The 15,709-nt window shown below is 41.2% G+C and overlaps 1 protein-coding gene across 1 annotated transcript; it reads left to right on the forward strand.

The window, feature by feature from the left end:
* The first annotated feature begins 1,380 nt into the window (after positions 1–1,380).
* On the forward strand, positions 1,381–12,380 carry LOC119736642. The gene is made up of 19 exons (XM_038210658.1): positions 1,381–1,450; positions 1,992–2,309; positions 2,466–2,720; positions 3,300–3,434; positions 3,770–3,925; positions 4,439–4,570; positions 4,814–4,942; positions 5,309–5,371; positions 5,822–6,127; positions 6,344–6,652; positions 8,174–8,455; positions 8,695–9,003; positions 9,340–9,636; positions 9,968–10,270; positions 10,541–10,822; positions 11,317–11,449; positions 11,610–11,710; positions 11,804–12,007; positions 12,108–12,380. The coding sequence occupies exons 1-19, from the start codon at positions 1,381–1,383 to the stop codon at positions 12,335–12,337; spliced, it is 4,014 nt and encodes a 1,337-aa protein (XP_038066586.1). The 3' UTR covers positions 12,338–12,380.
* Positions 12,381–15,709: the final 3,329 nt, after the last annotated feature.

Below are 15,709 nucleotides of genomic sequence, written 5' to 3' on the forward strand. Positions count from 1 at the left end.
CCGACGATTTTTAACACCATTATTACAGAATTGTGTACAAATATCCCCGTAACCCAGCTGGCTCTGTCCGTATTTTGTGCACAGGCGTACATTTATACCAGTATAACTGTTTTGGAGTGTCAGAGTAGGGGGGGGGTAGCATTATTTTTAATGAATTTCTATGGAAAAAAACCAGAGCTGGGGGGGGGCCTTCTGGATCCGCGCCTGATGGCTTTGTCTGAATCAAGTTTTTGCGGCTACGAGTTCGAGGACGCAAGCCCGCGCCCGTTCCAGTGTCATATGAAATTTGGGCTCCTATGAACTCGGGCCTATTTTACCCTTCATGAACTCAAACGCTCGCACGTGACCTCGCTGTCCTGATTGTTCACTGAGGCATGCGCAATACAACCAATGCGTCCGTATTTCATGGAGTCCAAATTTTACGCTACACCGCATCGGACATGGCTAATATTATAATTTTGTGTCGTTACTGGTTTCATCATTACTGTCCAATTGAGAGGACTATTTCCGTTTAGGCCTACTAGTGATAAGGAACTCTGATGGTTATCAATCGAATTTGTTTTTCCCGCTTGTCACGTAACGAGATTTCGTTTAAGATAATGAATCTGAAAAAACGAAAATTACTTCCTTCAGAAATGTTTTTAAGGTCATGCATGCACAGGAATATTTATCATAAATGCCACAAAACTGACGTCCGAGTTCAAGTTTGAGTCCGACAGATACTTCAGTATATATAGATGTGGATTTCAAAACAAGCTTGAGACTTGGTGGGAAACATACAAAAAGTGAACTCCCGACGTTTCAATAAATTTAGGATTAAATTTTAAAAAGCCATTTTGGTGTTTTAACAAAGCCTTCTTCTCTGATTGGGGGCTGAGTCGAGAAAACTAAATACCGGTAGTGTATATCCAGAAATTCATGATACAGCCTTAATTCTTAATCATCCGTAAGTCAGAATATTGTACACCTGGAACTCCAATTTTCGAAGAGGGGGGCGTGGCTAAGAGGGGTACTAAGCAAAAGGGGGGGTTCGACCCCCCCCATGCTCCTCCCCCTCCTGGATCCGCCAAAGCTCTCTACAACGCGACCACAATGCATTCAATCAAGGTCATAAGTCAACTAAAAATACATATACTGCACATTGTCAGTGACAGATTATCACGTTTTAGGTAAAAGAGGAAGCTGGCAACCAAAAATTGCTGACATTTTTTTTCTTCTACAGCCTTGAACAAATTGAATCTTACTAAAAAAATAATATAATTCACTTCCTTCTCCCTTAATATGCATTATAGACTTCCTTCAACCATGAAAATGAAAGTATTAATAATAATTAAAATCAGGTTTACAGCGCAGTACAGTTTGGATAGTGAGCTTGACAACATGGCGGGGATCATGGAAGTTCGTCTCCAACTCGCTTGGCAATTGTTGCTATTTCTTGGACAATGCAAAAGTAAGTTTTCGAATGGTTTGCATGTTTTGTTTTGTTTTTATTCAAAAATGATTATGAGGGAAAGATAACTGAGTCACCATGGAATTGAATGAATGCTAGGGCGGTTATTGAGGTATTGAAGTACAATAAGTGATAAACAAAATGGGCGCATGTGTATATTATCTATTGAGGTTTTGTTCAGTTTTAAGAAAGTCAAAGTCTTATTGTTACGCCACCACCGGTCATCCCTAAAAACAGAATGACTGCGATGTCTTACAACACCAGAGAAACAAACAGATTGAAAATAATGACCATTCAGTGCTATAAATGAAAACAATAAATCTGTCAAGCTAATTTTCTTCCCGAGATGAAATTAGTTCTGAACACAGCAAAATAAAAGGTCATCAGCATAAACCATGTACATGTAGATTTGAAATGGAGGTCATATGATACATCCACAAAGTGGACATTATTATTAAAGAATAAAAGTGATGGTATTCCAAAAATAAAAACAGCATGCCGTCCATTCTGTTTTTTTTTCTCATCTTGTTTTGCACTGCAGGTGTTTCAACCGTCGTTGATTTCACCTGTATCACCAAGCCCCGTATTGATATCGACAGTGAAGACACCTACATCGCTGCCTATGTACATGGCGGTAACGCTGCGCTAACCTTCGCTCGAACAACCTACACGTACACAAGCTTCGGGCTACCTTTAGACCACCGTTTGGAACCACACTCGTCATCAGAGGGAGATGAGATCTCTATTCTTCGATTGCCAGCGGCTGGAGGAAAGACAAGGATTGGAGCCTTTGCCTGTAATGCTAGGATAGCAGGAAGTGGTAACATCCGCATAGGTACCGTCGTCATGAGCAAAACCGGTAAGTTTAATTGCACTAGATTATAGAAACTCCCTCCCAAAAAGAAACTGAACAAGTTGGACTTGGACATAATGCAAGAGATATACAAAGCAATCAGGACATGTTTATTTTCTATTTATTGGCCGGAGCCTGCCTGATTTTTGTTTTGTACTACAGCTGACTTCCTCCCTACCCGAGTGAGTCAGACGGTAAACTGGGGAGATGCAGTCAATCTGACCGTCACTGTAATCAACCAAACCCGTACCAACATTCGATGGACAAAGGATGGCAGAGGAGTCTTCCATGACAAAAGCGACAGTCTGTACTTTGAGTTCTTCAATGCCGATGTTTCAGACACAGGGATCTATGAGGCTTTAGTTGCAGGATACCGTAGCCTTGGAAACCAGGCACTCATGCGATTGATTGTCAGAGGTTAGGGGTTTATTCTATTGGGCTATAGAAGAAGCCTTTTTGACTTTAAACGCAGGCGCGGTTCTAGAACCAATATTTGGGGGGGGGGCTAGCACGGTGGATCCAGATGTTTTTAAGGGAGGCATGCTGAAATGTAGACCGGTTATGTTTTTCCAGACACTTAGGCCTCCGAAAATCAATAGGTGGGGGGGGGGGGGGGCATGCCATATTTTAAGTGGGGAGCGCCAATAAAATCCTAAAATCATTCACACTATATAAACTAATGCACCCTTGTCACGGCTATTTCTTCTTTAGGGGGAGACCGTTTGCATGTACATCACAATCCTTCTTTTTGCTAATGCAATTTTTTTTTACGGAATTTATTTTGGGGGGGCTACACACAATATTTGGGGGGCTACAGCCCCCCCCCCCCGTAGAACCGCGCCTGTTTAAACGGTTTTCTTGTGCTGTATATGTGACCGACTTAGAATGGGATATGGCCCGAAGACCTAAACCTACGAATCACCACAAAATGAAATTAGTATTGAAGAGTGTGGTGCAAAATCACTGAAGTCACTTTGAAAACGTTTTGTTTCATAGGATGCAAAAAGCGTCAATGGAAGGCGCCATTGTGTGACAGAGACTGTCCAGTTTGTTTCAATGGCGGTGTGTGTGACGACTGGAGTGGAGACTGCATTTGCCCGCCAGGATTTAGTGGCGATTTTTGCGAAACTCGTGAGCCTTATAATTTATTATCGTAGTTTTCTAGAAATAAATGATGCAAAATCTTTAAATTTATATAAGAAAACTATATGTATTCATAATATCTGGAACAGTTTACTCAATTCCTATTGATCGAGAGCCTGTCATGTGGGTGATTTTACACCGCAAAAAAACCTGTTGTGTTCCCTTCGTATTTAATGGTCAAAGTTTTATTATCTTCAACTCGCCCACAAAACTCGGCAACAAATTAACCGAGTTATAATTTTCATTGTTTTTGGAAGTTTTACTATGGGTCCCATTTCTTTTGTTATTTGATTTTAAAAACAAATGGTTTACATCGTTCTCAGCTGAAGGCCCCAACCGTTTTGGCCAATCGGGAAGTTTTGGCTGCGACTCACCTGAGTTAGGAGGCGGTCCCACGTGTGCTGGGATGTTGTTCTGTTTACCAGATCCTTATGGCTGCTCGTGTGCTGCAGGGTACCAAGGAATCGACTGCGATGAAAGTAGGCCTAAGTCAAAAGACATTGACATTATTATTATTAGAACTTTAATTGTTACCGGTACCATTATAAGGTATTTATTGTTTCGTATATTATATAAATATTCCATATTTATGTTGGTTTATTTTGTAGACAGTGATTTGAGTTTGTCAACAAAAACTACTATTGGGGTGCCAACACCCCAACCCCACCCCCATAACGACTTTTATTATTGATATTATAACACCTCACCCACAGATTCTGTGTCTTGATTGGCCGAGAGCGAGTCACATGTTACTTTCTAATTTTGCTATCTTTCTGTGCACGGCCAAAAGTACTATGCGCATAGCATCCAAAGTACTATACCATTAGCAACCAAAGTACTATTTCCACGGCGCGGTATTTGTGTGCAAATGCATGCTGGTGTGCGCGTTCAATATTTGTATACTATGGAGGGGTTGGCATTTCAAGCTTTTTGAATTTATTTACCGTCACTTTCAACCCAACACAATAATTCCTATCTGGTGCTGTATGTAGCATGCGATGAGGGTTTTTACGGAGCAGACTGTGCACAGACATGTCACTGCATGGACGGGGTCGTGTGCAACAAAACTACGGGCGAGTGTCGCGGGGACTGCGCGCCAGGATTCACAGGCATCAACTGCCAAGGTACACTCTGAAACAACATTGGTTAACATAACCAATCATTGGTTGAAATAACCAACAATTGTTAAATATGTGTCCAACCAATTTAACCAATTGTTAGTAATTTCAATCAACGATTAGACAGTTATGTTTAACCAATCTGGGTGTTTTTTAATGAACATTAATGATGTATTCACACTAGGTCAGATCCTTTGAATGCACATGTAACACGTGTATTACAAACCCAATACGGGTATTTTGTTTCAGTTTGTGACGATGACACATATGGACAAGACTGTCGCCTTTGTCACTGCATGGACGGGGTCGCGTGCAACAGAACTACGGGCAAGTGTCCTGGGGATTGCGCGCCAGGATTCATGGGCATCAACTGCCAAGGTAACTTACTCTTTGATCGTTTTTGTTTTCTTCGTCTTTAAATGTTCTTGAAACTTCCATCACGATATTGTTTGGCGTTTTCGTTTTTACCTCAGCCTGTGACATTGACACATACGGTCAAGACTGTCACTGCATGAACGGGGTTGCGTGCGACAGAATCACGGGCGAATGTCCTGGAGAGTGCGCCTTAGGATTCATGGGCATCAACTGTCAAGGTAATTGAATGGCAACGGTTTGCCCTTGTTTTGTTAGGGAATGTTAATGTTTTAACAATTCATGCACAAGAAATCTACTTATGCGTACCCCAAAGATGGCCGCAGTGCAAACGATTTATTCTATATACCTATTCTCCCTTTTTGATTGCAGATAAATGCCTGCCGTTTAATGGAAATATGGCGTCGTGTAACACAACCTGCACAGAATTTCTAGGTAGGCCTATATTACAACGATGTGCTTTTTCATTGTCAATTTGGTAGATACATTGTTTAGTATAAATTATCGTATATCTGATTGCATCAAGGCTCTAGCTTTGAGTTCATCACGTTTACTATTTTAAGGTTATTTTACTGTTCTTTGTGATTTTTTTTTAAAAATAGATTAACTTAGTCTACTGAGGTTTTTTTTCAGTTAAAACTACAAAAGAGCATTTCGGCCACGTATATATGTAAACATCGTTATGTCAAAATTACCATGCCAATAGTCGTCTCATGTCTACGCTGATTTCCACACCTAATGGCCCCCCCCCCCCTCTTTTTAAGCAGACTGCAATCCTGTTTCCGCACAGTGCCTGTGAATGTCATTGGTAACCGTTTTACATTTCATCCACGAAATCGGAAAAAAGTTGCTCATTTAAGAGAACTGTTCATCTTTACATTTCAGACCACACCGATGAGTCTTTCGCACCACAAATGGTCTCATCTTTCGGTTCCTTTGATAATGGAATGACTCGGAATTTCTTTTGGCAACCCTTGAACTGTCCAAACGGCACGGTGATTGTGAATTACGTGTTCAAGTTCGGGCCAGTTGAGAGTCAACAGGAACTTGAAGCAGTACGGACTGAAGGCGACTCAGTATCTGTACACCTGCCATTGTGTGGTACACTGTATGAATTTGAGGTAGCTGCTGAAACTACCAAAGGCATCGGACCATTCAGCTATAAACAAAGGTTTATGTATATTGGGGAAGGTACACAACTTCATCTATTCCTGTTGATGTTTCCTGTGAATGTTATTATTATAAAAGGAGATTTCTAACTGCATATCAAAATTGGATATCGATACCTTCCAGAAATATCGGTAGTGCATCCGTTTTATTAACAAATTGTCTATTGGCATTAAAAAAATGGATTTAACTGACAATTTTGAAAGCGATTCATCAGACGCGATTACATTCTTGTTGAAGTCCCAGATGCCGTTGACAGACTGACCGTTCAGGGAACCAGTCACAATGGAGTCACGCTGTTGTGGGAATCACCTGGAACCAGCCAAGAGTACCCCTGCCCTGCATCCGACTACTTGGTGACCTTTGACCTCATAAACCTGGAGCAGTGTCTGGAGGTTCATCAACATGGCGGATCGGTGACCACCACTAACACCAGCATCACTCTACGAGGACTGAAGGCGTACTCTACTTACAATGTGTCTATTACACCACGAAATCAGGCTGGAAACGGCACGGCATCTTCAACTCAAATTACAACTGGAGAAACAGGTAGCCTGCATCAACCTCTTCCATAATGGTTCCACTCTTATGTGGTATAGAGTTGTCGATTTCGGTATATTCTTATATTTGCTCTGGATATGCATCCTGAATAACAGGTTGAACGATTTCAAATCTGTTAAAGTTGGAATTCTCTAAGGTCTGGGTCAGTGTTGGAGCAAAGGCTTTGACCCTCAAGGCCAAGGCTTTGACCCTCAAGCCTCGAGGCCAAGGCCAAGACTTAACCCTCAAGGCCAAGGCCAAGGCCCTGTTTTATGAAATGACCACTGATATAGAACTAATTATAGTCACATGAGTGACACATCATCACGCAAGGGCGGATCCAGAACACAATTTGGGGGGGGCAAAGAAATTTTGGTCCCCCCCCAAAAAAAGTGGGTCAAAAAATTACGGCTTGGGCTTCGGTGCCCGCTTATGGGCCCCGAAAAAATTTTGGATTCGAGATGCTCTGTGGTGCGATTTGAGGCAATTTCTGACCATTTTAACCGATGTTTTTTTAGGAAAAGATGGTGGTGTACTCATTGCCTGCCTTTATTACGACGTCACATAAAAAAAAATGGTTTCGTTTTTTTTTTTTGGGCGGGGGGGGGGGGGGCATTGCCCCTTTTGGCCCCCCTGGATCCGCCCTTATCATCACGAATTGCTCGTTACGAAGAACAACATTTCTTTAATTGCAATCAACATGCTCGCATAGGCCTTCACCGTTTTATGACTGCACTGTATCTATTAAAGTATAAGTTCAGGTCTTCAATATGGTTTAACTAAACAAAATAATGATTTACTTCTATATTGACACACAATTCTCCCAAGTGTAACAAAAGGGGGATCCAAGAAACTGATTTGGGAAATTTTTATTTGCTGGCCCAACATGGTAAGAAATATCAACATTATCTAAAACAGATACATGCAAATCTGTAGCACTTATCAGGGAGACATATACAACCAATCAGATCTATTCCATAGTTATATGCAATTAAAGTGATCATCTCATTAGCCCCACAAGTGTACGGAATATTGTTGCAGCAAATCTACTACAATGGTAACAACATGTGATGCTATAAAAGTGGAAGTGTGCCCAACACACAAATCTATATGGTGCTTCCCTCCTCCATCGTAATACGATTAAAATGGTAACAGCAAAATTTCGAACAGATTTATCTGGAAAATGCAAAAATCTATGGGCCTTGAAGAGCCTTGACTCAAAATTGCAAGGCCCTGAACCCTCAAGGCCAAGGCTTTTGCCCTCAAGCCTCGAGGCCAAGGCCAAGGCCCTAAAATCCAGCCTTAAGGCAGCCTTAAGGCCAAGGCCCAGCATCAAGGCACTACATCACTGGTCTGGGTTCATGACAAAAATGAAAATGCCAGTTATTTGATACATCAAGCCGTTGGGAGGGAGTCGAAATGATACGTAATAAATTTGTAATAGTACGTTAATCCATAGCAAATTATGAACGTTAAATCTCATCCATTAAGTGCAACATGCTCCATGGATTATTGTTATACTTACTATAGTTCCGCAGATTCCACCCGAATTCAAAAGCAGTTCAGCAACGACTGATAGCATCACGTGGACATGGAACCCCATCCCTTGTGGAAGCAGAGGTGTCAACATTACTGGCTACAGGACATGTTTGATTGGACCCGATGGGCTACTTGGTAAAGGGGATGATTTAACCACGTCAGTGACATACACAATTTTAGAACCCTGTACAACTTACACTCTTGCTGTGCAGGCATACACCAGTGAAGGAGGAGGACCATCGGTCACTTTGCATCAACAAACGGCCACTGCTGGTATGTAAGGGTCTCCGAGTTTGTTCAATACCTAACGGGAGAGATGAGCATTACACGATGTTTAACGGAGCTGGGTATATTACACGATAAAAACATTGATAATAAGACTGTACGTTGGATTTTCAAATCGACATCCTCCAATTCTCCCAAATGATAATCGATTAAAAAATAGTTACTTACCAATGTGTTTTTTTCTGGGGAAATATTATAATATATTGTTATGCCTTCATTCCATACAGTTCCAGACGCTATATCAGATATATCCATCCACGCCATTTCACGTGAACGAAACGAATTCGACGTTTGTTGGACTTCCCCCGAAGGACCCTGCCCTGCGACATCTTACAGTGTAACGTATGAGCTTATCAAGATGGACCGATGCATGCAGCAGAATCCACCAATCATAACAGATGTAGGAACGGTCGACACCACTCACGTTGCGATCCACCTACCTGCGTATTACTCCAAGTACAGAGTGAATGTCACGCCAGTCAATGAAGCTGGACATGGTGAAGAAAATTCCATGTATATATATACAAACGAAAAGAGTAAGTGGTTTGCAGTAACCTTAAGGATTGAAATTACTCAAATATTGATTTTAATTTGCAAATATAATACTGCCAATATCGTCGACGGGAGTAGATCTAAAATTGAAATAATCGGTCGTTCTGAAACGCAGGTGTGACGCGTACCAAATACCGCTAATTAAATACGTTCTGTACGTCAATTCCAAACTTGAATCTTACTAGTTGGAACAAGATTAAGACAAAGTTTTAATCACGTTGGATTTCATTCGGAAATCACTTTATATTCTGCCCTGAGCTTATTTATTTGTTTGTTTGTTCGTTTGTTTGTTTGTTGTCTGCCTGTTTGTTTTCTTTCAGTACCAACGGCAGCACCGGTTATCCGAAGTACAGCATCCAATGACAGCATCACGTTCTCCTGGGATCCCATCCCTTGTGGCAGTAGACGTGGCAATGTCACGCACTACGAGTACGCATTCAGAGGGCTGGGACCACAAGAAGACTCCACACCTAGCAAGAAGGGATATGTCTCAGAGCTGTCTGTTACCTTCCGTGATTTATCACAGTGCACCACTTACTCAATCAGAGTTCGCGCATATACTCGCATAGGAGCTGGTCCGTGGACAAACTGGACACAGCAAGATACAGTCGTGATAGGTAAGTAGCAACTTCATTTTGCAGGTCATTTCATTCAGCCCATCATAGGTCGGTTATACATAACAGCAAAGGTTTTTGTTTTCCCTTGGAATTAAAAACGAACACTTGGTTTACCATATTAAGATTGATCAGGTAGTAGAATCGGAAAATAAGAAGTAATGTGTATTTAAATAAGATTACTGCGTACAGAATGACCATGTTTTGTTTTGGTGTCCGCAGATAATCAATATGTTTAGCCGAGAGCCACAATCATAATTAGTAACTGTAGGTCTTTATTAATTATGCTACAAATTCCTTTTAGAGATTCACTTTTATTTGTATTATCTTCCAGATGAAATCCTATCACTCAATCTTCAACCCGCAACCAATGAAATCAAGGCTTCTTGGACAACTGCTGGGAACGAGGACAACCCTTGCCCTGTGACCTCGTACCGCGTGAGTTACCAACTTCTCAACTTGGAGCAGTGCCAACCACAGACCGATCCTTCGCTGACAAATGTGGGAGTTGTAAATGGCAATGACATCAGCATCACATCAATGCATGCGTACTCTACGTACAGTGTGCAAGTCGTACCAGCAAATAATGATGGCGCAAATTACTTGAAGAGCAAGACAGTAACGACTGATGAGGGAGGTTAGTACGAGTGCATTATAACCATAAGAGGGCGTTTTACCCCATTCGCTTTACGCTTCTGTCAAAATTATTGCTTCTGTTCCATTGCATCTTGCATTATTATTACAACTCATATAACCTTTGCAAAGATTGTAGATAGGCCTAAGTACCTTTGTTGGATACAGCGATAGAATCATTCTTTGGACGCCTGATTACATGCATGGTTTTATCAGCTGTAGTGTGATAACTTTATTTCTTTTTTGACTTTCAATTGAAATCTTTTTCTTGCAGTGCCGTTGGCTGCTCCCGAATTCAACGACTTTCTCCCATCCAGTCAGAGCGTTCGAGTGTCTTGGTATCCGATTCCATGCGGCAAAAGAGGTGGTGACGTCACAGGCTACGCGTACGAGCTCCGTGACGCATCTGGGTCCATGATACAAACAGACGACACCACGGCAGAGTTTGTTGAAGTCGATGGTCTGTCACAGGGGGCGTCCTACTCCTTCAGGCTGTGGGCGTTCACCCGTGTAGGCCCAGGACCCTGGAAGGAGGTCGACTTTGAGATTCCTACTGGTATAATGAAATACTCATGTTACTTCAGAGTAAAGATTGACTTTACTGTTCTTTATCCTCTTCTATGTGCTCATCAATTTGAAAGTTTATGCGAACCTCTCGACAAAATGAATTTTGAAGTTAGAATTATGCTTTTAAAATGTAGGGTAGAAATATATTACATACAATGCATTAACACTAACGGATGAGTTGGGAGTCATGCTGGCAACTTGACAGGGACCATTTTAGAATTGGAGAGTTAACAAGTGGACAATCCAATCAATTCACGAAGATTTCATATTATTTTGTGTTGCAAGATGATAATCAGGCGGAACTTTTTTTAGGACTATTGCCACTTTGATACTGTACTGCATTGGTTTGTAATGTAACCGCAGGTCTTAAAAAAAGTAGCCCATCGCATGATTTTAATTGAGTAGCCCCCTATTGCAGTTTTAAGTATCTAAATTGGCACACCATAAGAAGTTTGAAGACTTGATCATGGCAATCTCTTCTAGTGTACCCAGGGAATCGCGAAACATCTGGAAGTACTGGTGTATCTAATCCAGCCTTCGTCGGAGTAGGAATCGTCATTGGCATCATATTTACTGTGACTGCTGCCTTGCTGGTAACGTGTGCCCGACACTTTCGGTAAGGAGAATCGCTTGTTTTAGTTATACATGTATTTGGCCAAAATTAGTCAAAGAGAAAAATGAAACAAAGAAAAACATAGCCAGTATATGTTGTGACCTTGCGGTACATATTGATACATTTGCACTTATTGTCTAATACTCTTTTCTTGAACGTGCAGAAGACGCTGTCTGCAGTACAAGAGGCCGGATAGTAGCACCTCGCCCAACACACATGCAACTGATGACACCGACGCGATATACTTCAACATCAACGACGATAGTAAGGGAATTTTACTGAGGTTACAAGACATACTATTATAATTTAATGATATCCGCCACCTCTGTAATTAAACCTGTGATGTTTTGTTCACAGTCCAATTGAAGAAGACAATGACATCAGCAACACCAAACCGTGAATCAGCTACTGGGGCATCCACTGTGCCGTCCGGAAAATCAACAACACGTGTGTCAGCACCTCACGCATATACTAAACGTTCAACAAAGAAGGCAACAAAAAATCCACATACACCTGCCCCTGATGACTCCGATGCGATATACTTTGACATCAAGGACGATAGTAAGGGAATTTTACTGTGATTACAAGAGGTAGCATTAAAACTTCAGGATATTCGCTACACCTGTGACTAACCCTATTCCGGTATGTATTTTGTCCACAGTCGAATTGAAGAAGATATCAGCAACACCAACAAGCTGTGGATCACCTACTGGGGCATCCACTGTTCCGTCCGGGAAATCAACAACACGTGCGTCAGCACCTCGAGTATCCACTAAACGATCAACTACCAAGGCAACCAAAAAGCCTAAGATGGCGGCCGTTCACGGGGTGCGCACCACTACGAAAACACAGTCATTCCGTAGGTCTGCACTGAGTTTGGACACAAAATGAATTACAGAAAAAAAAGGAAATTCTACTATGTAAAGTATAATAAGACTGGCCAAGGCCAAAAAAAAAGGAGCTTGCCCAAAAAAGTGGTGCGGCGACGCGGCTTTTTTTTTTTTAACCTGTTTTTTTTTGCTTCAAATGTCGGCTGATGACTGCAAAATGGTACCCGACTAAACTTAGTGCAAATATATGGGAGTCCAGAGAGGCCACATAAGGCTTATTCTCGATCATAACCCCATCTAAAAACATGTTAAAATTCAGTGCAGCAGCAGGATTCCAGTCAAACCAGTGAGTTTGGCGGTTTTGAGACATCATCTTTCATTGAAAAAAAACTTTTTCATTTTGCCGACGCGCATGGCTACGGCGACGCGCGCGCATACCAGAAACCGGAGACTTAATTTTTTTGGCCTAAAGTGTCGTAATGTCGGAATTTAGATAAACAAAAACTGATTTTGCGTGAACGGTTGAGGGCGCTGTTCACCCCGCCCCTCTTTCCATGTGAGTAATGCGGCTGCGTCGGTATTGTGTTAGTCTGGCTCCCGTACCGAAAGATTCTGACTATTCTGACGAACATTAGGTCAGGTTAAAAATAAAATGATAAAAACCCGGCTAAACATAAAATGATCCAAAGCGGTCAAAATCCTGCCCATTTCCGAAAATGTGGGGGGGGGGGGGTTTGGAGAAAAAATTCGTTGACACTCGGATATGTTGGCAATCAGTTTTGCCAATTTTGCGTTAACATATTCATTGCGGGGGTTTTTAAGTGCAAGGCGTTCTTCCAAGTATCTTTATAAAATGCCCATCTGTTGTTGTGCATCAAATATGGACTCGTACGAGGGTTGGGATTTGTGCGTCAAATTTTGGACGCACAAATCCCAAATTTCAAATTTCAAATTTTTAGATTTGAATGTGACGGTTACCTATGAGCTCCGTGCGCTACCAAAAGAGGGCGCCCTTTTACCTAGCAACGACGTCCCATGGGCGGTACATTTCGCTGGTTGACGCGCACCGTTCTTTGTGTGTGACGCGCGTACACCAGGGGATTTGTTCTATGTACACGCAGTGGCCGCGCACCCCCAACTGTACTTCCTTTGCCGGTGAGGGGGTACTTGTGAACGGAGCGGATATATCTACTGTGAACCAGGCTGGGATGGCTTTTCACCGCTAGGTGGTGTGTTAAGATTGCAAGATCCCGTTGGCGAATAAGAAATTGAGTTGAAGGTGAATATATAACATGCTACCCTGAAATGACAGGCATATTTTAAACTTCAATTTGGTCTGTTTTCCGTTGAACAAAGGATCTGAGTTTGACTCACGAAGTACAGCTGTATACTTATATATGTACGCCTATATGTAAGTTAATGTATAAATACTCAGAAGGAATGTACTTTGATTAAAGTGTTCAGATACGAGTATATATGGTATATTCATTATAATTTGTCTACTGCGTTTTCTGTAAGCTGTATATAGGACTTAAATATTAAAATTTTGCTCATAACTTGTGTTTCACAAGGGCAGAAAATGACTTCATGAATGACTGTTGAAGTTGAAGAAGGGCTAAAATATCATAGGTTTGACTTACTGAGTAATATTTAAAATTAAGATTGTAGTTTGATAGTTTTGTATAATATACATAGTTACCACGATAAAAATAAAACATGATTGTCGTAAAAAGGAATTTGACGAGGCACTGTAGCGTCTTAGTCGATAGTCGATAGTCGATACATTATATTAATTGTTACTTCAAATAATTTAAACGGTACAGCCTTAATGATTAATATTGTGATGTAATTTTCTTAATGAATTATATTGTGATTGATATTGTGATTAACATCAGATGACTCAACGCTGTAATGATGCAAAAATACTTCATCGATTTATCGTTTCATCTATATTGAGCATATTATCAAAATGTGTAGCCGACATGTCAACTGGACTTCTAACAAAATTACTTTTTAACTTATACGCGTTAAAATCAATAAAGAGGCGAATAAAGCAAAGTGTATCAATATTAATTCTGCTAGATAGTTTTATTGTAAATTGTTCATGTTTTAAAATGACAAAGATGGCGGCCGGCATCTCAGCTGCGTGTCAACTTTGGACGCAAAAATTATTGTGAAGAAACCTTAGCAAACTAAGCACATTTTCCAGTTTTTATACAAGTAAGGATGATAGGAACCTCTTCTTACAAACCTCGGTTATGTGTACGAATTGGGTTTTATGTACGGCTTCGGCTGTGTCATTGGCTTTACGTCAATAACCACAGAAACAATGCCGGTTGCGGACACGGCTAAATCTGTGAATGCCTAATTGTAATACTCCCTCTGCCGTTGAACATTATGAGCCCTGAACTAATAAGGCCAAAAAATAAAGTCTCCGGTTTCTGGTATGGAGCTTGTCCCAAAAGTGGTGCGGCGACGCGGCTTTTTTTTAAACTTTTTTTCCGTCAAAATGTCGGCTGATGACTGCAAATGGTGCCCGACTAAATTTAGTGCAAAATGTATGGGAGCCCAGAGAGGCCACATGAAACTTATACTCGATCGTAACCCCATCTAAAAAAACTTTAAAATTGTGCAGCGGCAGGATTCCAGTCAAACCAGTGAGTTTGGCGGTTTTGAGACATCATCTTACATTTTTTTTTTTTTTTTAATTTTGCCGACGTAACGGGCATTGCTACGGCGACGCGCGCGCATACCAGAAACCAGAGACTTTTTGGGGGGTCTAATGCGTGTCTATTTCACTGCATCGAATCACTCCTGGCTGAATTTCAATTAAGGTTTTGCTCAACTTACCCTTTCTTCGACCTCTAAACTTTTTCAGAATGTCCTTATTTTCACAAGGAATTTTACATGTAAATGACAGTTAAAGCAAAGCACAGTAATTAACAAAAAGAGAAAGCTCTTTTTGTAAAAGGAACAAGCCTTTGGGGATGCATTTAATTCAAAATTCAAACAGTAAGCAGCATAGGTCCGATTTTTTTTAAAACATGCAACTACATTTTTGTACCATGTTAATAATTACAACACGTGGGTAGGCCTATGCGAACACAAGGTGGCTGACCGCGCAGCTCGCAAAAGTGCAAAAACCCTTTCCCTGGAAGATAGCTAATCTGTGTACAGATGACCGAATTCGTGTCACGCAAGCACTTAAATCAGAATACCCTTACGTTTGTGACCATGAAACAGGTTTGTTAGGCCAAAAAAAAGTCTCCGGTTTCTGGTATGGAGCTTGCCCAAAAAGTGGTGCGGTGACGCGGCTTTTTTTTTTTTTTTTTACCTGATTTTTTTGCTTCAAATGTCGGCTGATGACTGCAAATGGTGCCCGACTAAACTTAGTGCAAATATATGGGAGTCCAGAGAGGCCACATAAAGCTTA

This window comes from Patiria miniata, unplaced genomic scaffold, assembly GCF_015706575.1.
Source record: "Patiria miniata isolate m_02_andy unplaced genomic scaffold, ASM1570657v1 HiC_scaffold_3, whole genome shotgun sequence".
Taxonomy (NCBI): Eukaryota; Metazoa; Echinodermata; class Asteroidea; order Valvatida; family Asterinidae; genus Patiria; species Patiria miniata.

Coding starts and splice junctions, on each gene's coding strand:
- LOC119736642 (XM_038210658.1), top strand. CDS start 1,381: ATGGCGGGGATCATGGAAGTTCGTCTCCAACTCGCTTGGCAATTGTTG. Junction 3,435..3,769: donor TGGCGATTTTTGCGAAACTC/GTGAGCCTTATA, acceptor CATCGTTCTCAG/CTGAAGGCCCCAACCGTTTT. Junction 4,571..4,813: donor CACAGGCATCAACTGCCAAG/GTACACTCTGAA, acceptor ATTTTGTTTCAG/TTTGTGACGATGACACATAT.